Below are 9,508 nucleotides of genomic sequence, written 5' to 3'. Positions count from 1 at the left end.
TTATAGATAGTGTGTGTAATGAAAAATTGTAATACATCATTTTGTTCTATCATTAATCGTTTTCGCAGCGCACAAGGAAGTTTTTTGTTTATTTTTTTACACCTTGGGTTAGATTATGCAAGTTTTAGTAAGCATCCCTAATTTTTTTTTAAATGAAATATAGCCTATGTCACTCGGGAATAGTGTAGCTTGCCAACGGTGAAAGAATTTTTGAAATCGGTCCAGTAGTACGCATTTCAAACAAACAAAAAATCAAACCTTTCCTCTTTATAATATTAGTATGGGTTACACTGAAGAGAGCCAAAGACTTGGCACCAAATATGTCTGTCTCTTCAATTATTTTTTATGTTTTGATACAGTATTAAGTTGTTTAATAAAAAGATGGAGGACAATCAAGGAGAGTCTCAGATCCGGAATTCATTCGCGGGAGCTAACATTTTATTGACGGGAGGAACTGGCTTCCTGGGAAAAGTGCTTATTGAAAAATTACTAAGGTCAGTTGAGCTTTTAGATTATTTTTTTTTTGTGTAGGGAAATTCGAAATGTAATGTTACTTTAGTTAACCTATTTTAAATCTTTGCATCATGTACGTTTATGTACGTACATGTTCATGTACGTGATTGGTCGATCTCGCGTCTACGAACACGTTTGGTATCATCTACAGATCCGCCCAACAGTTTTGTTTTAATTTAGTTAGTTTTGCGTTTTGCGTTTTTCTTTTTCATTTTACTTATTGGGCCACAACTCTTTTATGCAGATGTTGCCCGGAGCTTAACAAGATATATCTATTAGTGAGGAAGAAGAAAAATAAAGATCCACAAACACGATTAAAAGAACAGTTCGATGATGTGGTAGGTACAGCATATTATGCAAAACATTTTTAATGCCTAGTGTTAATTTAAAATTAGGTGATATTTAATTTAAAATTAGTTGATAAGTCATCACTTAGTATTAAAGCCTACGTTCTCATTGTATTTTTTTCAGCTGTATGAAACACTTCACAAAGATCAGCCAGACTTCATCAAGAAGGTGGAGATTCTAGAGGGAGAGATGGACAGCGAAAATCTTGGTCTCACAGACCAGGATTGGCTGACAGTATGCGATAAGGTATATTAAATGTATACATACATTTTATTAGATTTAGAAACTTACTGATAGGTCGCCGTCAGCTTAAAAGTATAATTTTATAGGATACATACTCAGTTTTTTCCATTTTCTTTTTCCTAATAATATAATACAAAATAACTAATACACAGTGTAATTTTATGTGTTCCTTGATCTTCGACGCAAACAAATATAAACCATTATTAATATTTAATTTCATGCTTTCAGGTTAATTTTATTATCCACGGAGCAGCGACCGTCCGTTTTGACGAGACCCTGAATAAAGCCGTGCGCATCAACACACGTGGCACCAAGGAGATGTTAAAGCTTGCTCGCTGTTGCAAATACCTTAAAGCTTTTGTCTACATTTCGACCGCTTATTGGTAAGGAAAGACAATGATAAGAAATTCGCAACCCGTGGTGGTACCTCGTCGTTCTTTTTGTCGCGTACCACCACTTTGTGGAACCAGCTGTCTATTAAAGTATTTCCGAACCAATTGGACTTAGGGTCGATTCGACCAAACAAGAGTAAATCTTAATCTTAGAATAAATCGTCAGTTAATCGAGAGTAAATCAATTTTACGTTTTACCAACTACAAATTCTAAGAATAGTGGGCCTATTCGGGAATTGCTACTATACCGCCGTTTCGCACGGAATAACAGCTATTCCTAAAATAATTTAGGGTCGATTCGACCAAACAAGAGTAAATCTTAATCTTAGAATAAATCGTCAGTTAATCGAGAGTAAATCAATTTTACGTTTTACCAACTACAAATTCTAAGAATAGTGGGCTTATTCGGGAATTGCTACTATACCGCCGTTTCGCACGGAATAACAGCTATTCCTAGAATAATTTAATGGCGTCAGTCAGTCCAATCATCTGATTTCTGTCATTTCACAAATATGTATTCTGTGTTTTAATTTCAAGTCAACGCAACGCACTAAATTAATAGTCTGGCATTGTATAATGAAACGTTTAAACAATTTATTAATTATTTATTTATTTTTAGATTTTTTATTTTCTATAATATTAGAATGAAATTCAACTAGGCTCAACAGAAGTTCCCTTTTTAGACGAAAGCCTCAAACAAACAACAAATAAAAACTTTTTGTTGTCGTTTGACACCTGTTAAAAGCTACTTTTTCACACTATAATACGGCAAAATCGAGTTGACATGATTTATGCTCTTACACTGTCCCGTTGTAGAACAACATTTATTTGCCGAGTTTTATTTTCGTTCACCATTCTCTTCGCTATTCGCGTATTGTTATTCCTAGTGCAATTATACTATCGATTACGTGGAGAAACGACTATGGATTTACTCGAGATTAAAATCATGGAATAGATTATTCCTGGTATAGTTACTCGTGTATAAATTGAAGTTTGGTCGAATCTTAGAGTCTTAAGAAAAGTGCGTACTGAAAAGGGCGGCAACTCACTTGCGAGCCTAATGGATGTGGTAGTATCCATATAGCATCAGGTGAGCCTCCTGCCCTTTTGCCTCCTGTTCTGTATAGTAAGAGAGAAAATTGGCAATCTTTTCGGCAAGTTTGACCTCCTTCTGTGTGAAATCATTATTTTAAGATGAACAAGTTCTTGTTTAATAAAACGTAATCGTCTTTAGAATAAAATTTACTTTTGGAGCAAATAAAATATTAAGGTTTTAGTCACAAACTAATTTCTATTTCCGAGAAGGTTTTTGCGGCACATAAACGGCTTTAACTTTTAGTGATGTATTAGAAAATTATATTTGTTGTTAGCTAACATTAATTCATTTATTTGTACCTAATCTTAAATGGGGTCTCCAATCTTCTTAAGCTACTACCACTATTATCACATTACTTATTAATTCATATTGGGTTTTTACAAATCACAACTTCTTTAATAGTAAGACAAAGACTTTGTTTGAGTATAAATCCTAAATTTATACGCAAACATAGGGGATCGGGCATCTGCGCTTGGACAAATTATATAACCAATTGCGGTCACAGCGACAAATCGACTGAGTTGTCAAAAGGGAAGTAAAGCAGGGCAGCGGATTGCCCGCATTGTCTTTTACCTACAACGATATTTCGCCTCATTCACACAGAAGTGTAAAACTATGCTTATGCGTAACCTAAAACTAATGTTTTATTTTCAGTAACCTCCCGCAACAACCGATAGAGGAAAAATTTTACGACTTTCCCCTCACCAGTGATCTTCTTATTGACGTAGTTGAACGCTTGGATTCAAAAACTGTTGACGACATTACACCTGGGTAAATTTTATATTTACTTTTATTTTGCTTTGTACACTAATTAGGTATATTATGTTTTCTATTATTTCGTTGTTTAACTTTTATTTAACTTTATATTATGCTTTAGACTAATAGGCATGTATCCAAATACATATTGTTACACAAAGGCGGCCGCAGAAAACCATCTTCTTAAACATTCTCAAGGATTACCTGTTGCTATATTAAGACCTTCTATAGGTAAGACGTTTATATATATTAATAATAATTTATAATCAGATTAACACGGTGTTCAATCAATAGTGGCAGTGTGATTTATTTTGTTGGAAAAATTATATATATATTTTTCTTACGTTACGACGTTAACGAAAAAATAAGTTCGCGCGGTAATAAAATATATCTGCTTGAAAAATTTGCTAAGGAGCTGAAACCAAGTAAACCAAGACTTAAGAAAACGTTAAACTAGAAAACGTTAGACTTTGACAGTCAAAAATCATTTATTCATATAGGTAACACAATGATCACTTAAGAACGTCAAAAAATATACATTAAATGCTTCTAATTTTACATTTACTGCCAGTTCTCAAATCAAGGGCGTAGAACGGAAGAGAAGAACTGGCAATATACTCAAGTTGGCAAGTAAGGGTCCACTCTCCTCCATAGCCTACGGCTGCGCGTTAGGAAGAACATCCATTAACGACGATTCCTGCTTGGGACGCCCAACATTGGTAGTGACTGACAAAATTATTTTATAAGTTGGAAACATTATTTGGATCAAGATGTTTCTGTTTATTTAACACCGGAAGAAATAAAGAATTTTAGAGGAGTGACCACAATATTATACACAACCATTTGTGTATATGAAACAAGCGAGACTGAGAAATTCACAAAGCTCGGGTTATTGTTGTTAACCAAATATATTGACTGATTTTATGAATCAAGTGATGAGAATCTATGGACGAAACATGACTTCACTTGTCCTAGAAATGAAAATTCAGCGACTTGTAAGAGATCGTCATCTTCATCTCAGAAAAAGTTTAAGGCGATTCCATCCACCAGTAAGATCTTTTCTCCACCAGTAAGATGATTTCTGGGACAGCCAAGGGGTGGCAATGATCGTATACTTTAACCATGGAGCCATTATCAACACAGGACAAATAACAAAGTTGCGAGAAATTTGATTAAATGATGATGACGCAATAGTTGGGGCGGTGCACATACATGAGGAAGATATTTGCACAAAGGTGATTTTAGCTTTAGAAAAAAGATATACAAAGTGCAAACGCCTGAAAGGTGACTAAAAATGAAAAGTAAAATAACATTTAATGAAAGAGAATTGCGTCATACTCATGATCACTTTTTATTGAACACTCCTTAGTCAAATCAGAAAGAAGAAATCATGGCTTCGCAACGTTGGACGGGTATTGCGACTGCGGAAGAGTTGCTGCATCTGGCATAGGACAACACCCGCTTCAAGAGACTGACAGCCAACCTTCAGTAATGGAGTGGCGTTATAAGAAAGAAGAAGTCAAATCTGCATTATTTATCCAAAAACATAAATTTTCGACTGTAAAATGTGTAATGAAGTATTGTTAATATGTTATACTTTCCAGTGATATCAACGGCAAAAGGTCCCATTCCTCTGGGTTGGATTGATAACATTTACGGACCGACTGGGGTAAGTTGCTTTCAAGTTTTTTTTTGTAAAAAAGAGGCCTTTATTATAACAAATTGATCGCCATCTTATTTTGTTTACTTTATACGATTTATAATTTAATAATAATAGCCTTTAAATTAGATACATTACATTTAAATACATTTCCATTTCAATCCTCTTCTAGTGTATCTGTGTCCTCTTTTTTGGCAAAGGCCTCCGCCAAATCCCGCCATTCCTCTCTGCACTGTACCACTCTCTGCCATGTACCACCTGCTGTTTCTTTAATTTGGTCTATCCACCTTCTGAGTTGTCTCCCTATTTTTCGTTTGCTGTACCTTGGGCACCAGTTTAGTAGTTTTTTGCTTAACTTTTCTGTTCCTCTTCCCATGTACCCCGCCCATTTCCACTTTAGTTTATTATTTTATTGTAATATCGGTTACCTTAGTTATTTTTACTAAAGCTGTATTCTTTATTCTGTCTCTTCTTTCCTACTTCTTCCTTTCCATCGATCTTTGACACACCTGTAGCTTTATGCTGCACTTCAGTAGGCGTCCAAGTTTGAGATCCATATGTTAACGTATAGGTAGTTTACATACAAGTATTGAAGAGCTTTCTTTTAATTACCATGCTCGTTTTCTTATTTTTCATTACTTTTTTAAGCGCCTAAAAGCTCTTCCATTCTTTTGATATTCTTGTGTCGATTTATTTTATTGTTGCATCGGTCATGGATATTGTCTGACCGAGGTACGAGTAGTCGGCTACGTATTCTATAATACGGTTATTTAATAGTATTATTTCCTTTCTGGAATTGGTAGTTACTTTGGTTTTCTCGGCATTCTTCCCAAGACCGACAAACCTGCTTCCCGAGTCAAGGTCTGTGACCATCTTCTCAGGTTCATCGCGTGTTGAGGCAAATAGAATCAGATTATAATTTTATAATAAAGTTTAACTTAGTAAGTGGATTCCACAAATAAATAAATAACTAAAATCAAATGGTTTAGAGACAAATTGAGAGTATGTTGAGTTTTTTGTGTGAACATTTTTGAGTATAGAAACTATTTCAGTAATCACCGACTTTGAAGAATCTTAAGAACCGGAAACAAGCTGGTTGTTAGTTACAGTTCTTTTAAACACAGAACACATACAATTCATGGGTATGAACAGAAAAGATAAGATGATATACATATCACTTCCGCTCTTTCAAATAAACGCATTCCTGATGAGTAGTTAAGCTTCAGGCAGGCCCATTCGTGCGTTCACCAAGTCCATTGGATTACTGAGCACATCAGCCGATTAACCACCTCACGAAGCCTAAGCCGAGGTCCGAGGCCCTTGCGCTAGTCGCGGGAATAGCCTATTCCGGCCGACCTATGCTCATTAAACAGCCTGAGTTGACCTTTCAAGGCCCTTCAGGCTAACAGCGAGATTCCAGTAGGACTTTTTATATAGGGGAATCTATGGATGCAGATAAAATGTTAATGGTATTATTTTAGATGTGTGTTGGAGCTTCGGTGGGCATTATTCGTTTAATCAAATGTAACCCGGATGCCGTCGCTGATTTAGTACCAGCTGATTTTGTTGCTAATGCTTGTATTGCCGTTGCTTGGAAGACCGCTCGAGACCACAAAAAAACCTCTGAGAGGAAACTAGAGGACCACAGTGAGGGACCGAAAGATGTGGAGACAAAAGCTGACCAGATTCCCCGTGTATATAATTATGTTTCTGGAAACCAAAATCCTTTAACATTTCGTAAGTTATATTTCCTGTTACCTGTGTGGTTTTGTTTAGATGTAGCCCAAATGTAACTAAGTACTCTTTTGTCTTTTTCTGTCATATCGCGCTTACGATGTGATAAAAAGAGACAGGTGAGTACTTTAGTCAAATTGGGCTAGACTGATTAATTTTTTTATAATTTCTGCTTAAACCGGCTATGATACTTCCGTCAAAGCACCATTGCAAAACCATTGCCACCTTATAGAGTCCTTAATAAGATATATCTATTTAAATAAAGAGATATTATAAATTTACTTTTTTTAGGTACTTTTATGAATTACGCACATACACACGGATTTACAATGGCGCCGAGTAAAGCAGTGTGGTGTTATATGCTATTTCTTATAAATAACGCGCTCCTGTTCAGTACTTTGAACATCCTTCTTCACTGGATACCGGCTTATGTGTGCGATGGAGTAGCAGTTATTATTGGGAAAAAACCTATGTAAGGTCTACTAGCAGACACTACTATAATATAATATATAAATTTACCTGGGAGGATCTAGAATTCGTGACATTTCGACACGACTTCAAAATCCAAGATAACCAGAATAAAGAGGTTATCAATGCGGCGAGTTTTTTTTCTTTTGTATGTACAAGCACAACTCTGCCGTCCGTGAACCGATCTGAATAAATGACCCTCGATTCGAAATTTGACTTCGAAATTATTTTTATTAACTGCGAAATCGAGCGATAATAATTTTTGTAAAATATATATACAACTCGTATTTATTTTGGCATTCTGATAACGTGGGAGCTTGTAGTTTATTGTTTATCAGAATGCCAAATCATAAAATGACTGCTTCACGACTGATTTGAGAGCAACCGCCGATGCAAAAACCGCTGTGTGAGTTCGAAAAGTGAGTTACAGAATCGCAAGGCAGCTCTCTTCACTTTTCAACATTTTTAAAAATAGTACAATTTAATATAATAAGGAATTTGAATTATTTCAGGCTAAATAATATTTATTCGAAAATTGACAAGTGGATGCATTTTAATAAAATTTTCGCGTCTCAAACCTGGAAGATGAGAAATTCCAACACTATAGAACTTTTTAAGGAGCTGAACGAGACGGACCGACATATATTTGACTTTGACATATCTGCTTTAGACTGGAATTCCTATATGTATAATTATATGATGGGAATTCGCTTGTTTCTTATCAAAGAGCCTAAAGAAACAATCCCTCGAGGAGTAACAAAACAATATTTGCTAATAATAGTGAATTATATAGTGATGACAATTTACGCTATAGCTTTGTTTTGGTTTGTTAAACTTTTGGGTGGAGGTGTGTTGAAATTAATTTATAAAATTTTCAGCTGAAATTTAAATACAATTTATTAATTTTGGTAGAAAAGGGATAAACGTTTTTTTCTTCGTTTAATAAAGTGTATTAATTTATCAGTTCGTAATATGAATTTTGTAGATCTTTACCGTTAATGAACTTAAAGGTAAAAATTGTTAATAGCAATAAAGAATTATGTTTTTTTTTGTATTTTATATTATTAGTATTTATTTATGATATAACTTGCCTATAGGTTTCACAAATGTCAATTTTATAGAAATAAGTTTTAAAATGTAGATATTTCATTCAAATTTTTCCTACTCGTAGGTACGTAGGGTAGGGTGCGTGCTATAAAAAATCACAATTTTAACCAATTACTTAATCTCACAATTTTAAAAAGGATTACAATTTTTTTTTATTGGCACAATTAATAAAATTTAGAACACAGTGCGGAACACAAGAAGAAAAGGACAAGGAACACTTAACTTTTGGTTAAATCTCTCGATGTGGCACTTTAGCTGTACTTTTTGTCATTAAATTTATATATTTACTGTATGTAATAGTTCATTTTTAGTAAACCACCACTGAAGATGCCACTAAAACGCTGTTTACAGATGTAATTGGACTTCAGGTTTACCAATGTTGTAATAATTGTATGTATTAAATTAATCTGTTTTCTGTTTCTGCACCAAAAATGTAAAAATAAAAGACTACTACTGCTCGATTAATTAATTCTTGAGTAATATTCTATTTATTCTTTGTTCCATGTTCATTCTTTAGGGAATAACTGGACCGGCAAATAAAACCCCTTAGACTTCTTGTATACTAATCTATCTAGACTAATAATCTTTTGATCATTTTTCTTCTACCTCCTAATTAGCTACTTACATATATTAATTGTGACTCAATTATTTATTTTTATTTTTTTATTTAAAGACAATTCACACCAATTAACCGAGTCCCATGCTAAGCTGGTGAAGCTTGTGTTATGGGTACTAGGCAACGGATATACATACATAGATAGATAAACATATAAATACATATTTTAAACACCCAAGACCTAAGCACAACACCAAATGCTCATCACATCGATGTTCGTCTCAGCCGGGGATCGAACCCGGGACCCATGGATTCGCAGTCAGGGGTACTAACCACTAGACCAATGAGTCGTCAAAAATTTAAACTTGGATTAGCTTTTACGTTTTTGTTTACATATATTATTATTATTTTCTGTTTTCTTTAGATTTTACTTTATCTAAGTTAAGTTAGTGTTCCATTTTATTTTGTTTTTTTGTTATTCCCTCTATTTCTTTTTTATTGTTTCATTTAAGGGTTGCTTGGAAAAATCGCTTGTTAGCGATAAGACCGCCCGTTGCCTACTTATGTAAGCTGCTTTTTTATATGTATGTTTTTGTATAAGGTAACGAAGTGTGAATAAATAAATATTATTCCTT

At 34.3% G+C, this 9,508-nt stretch overlaps 1 protein-coding gene across 1 annotated transcript; it reads left to right on the top strand.

Moving 5' to 3' along the window:
- The first annotated feature begins 277 nt into the window (after positions 1-277).
- On the top strand, positions 278-7,252 carry LOC125055624 (putative fatty acyl-CoA reductase CG5065). The gene is made up of 9 exons (XM_047658095.1): positions 278-494; positions 758-851; positions 985-1,107; positions 1,333-1,487; positions 3,247-3,363; positions 3,470-3,579; positions 4,953-5,017; positions 6,490-6,745; positions 7,034-7,252. Exons 1-9 carry the CDS (start codon positions 382-384, stop codon positions 7,216-7,218), a joined length of 1,218 nt encoding a protein of 405 aa, XP_047514051.1. The 5' UTR covers positions 278-381; the 3' UTR covers positions 7,219-7,252.
- Positions 7,253-9,508: the final 2,256 nt, after the last annotated feature.

This window comes from Pieris napi, chromosome 13 (assembly GCF_905475465.1).
Source record: "Pieris napi chromosome 13, ilPieNapi1.2, whole genome shotgun sequence".
Lineage (NCBI taxonomy): Eukaryota > Metazoa > Arthropoda > Insecta > Lepidoptera > Pieridae > Pieris > Pieris napi.
The sequence above is the reverse complement of the archived record's forward strand: the minus strand, read 5'-3'. Positions and strand labels throughout refer to the sequence as shown.

Coding starts and splice junctions, on each gene's coding strand:
- LOC125055624 (XM_047658095.1), top strand. CDS start 382: ATGGAGGACAATCAAGGAGAGTCTCAGATCCGGAATTCATTCGCGGGA. Junction 3,364..3,469: donor GTTGACGACATTACACCTGG/GTAAATTTTATA, acceptor ATTATGCTTTAG/ACTAATAGGCATGTATCCAA. Junction 5,018..6,489: donor ACATTTACGGACCGACTGGG/GTAAGTTGCTTT, acceptor GTATTATTTTAG/ATGTGTGTTGGAGCTTCGGT.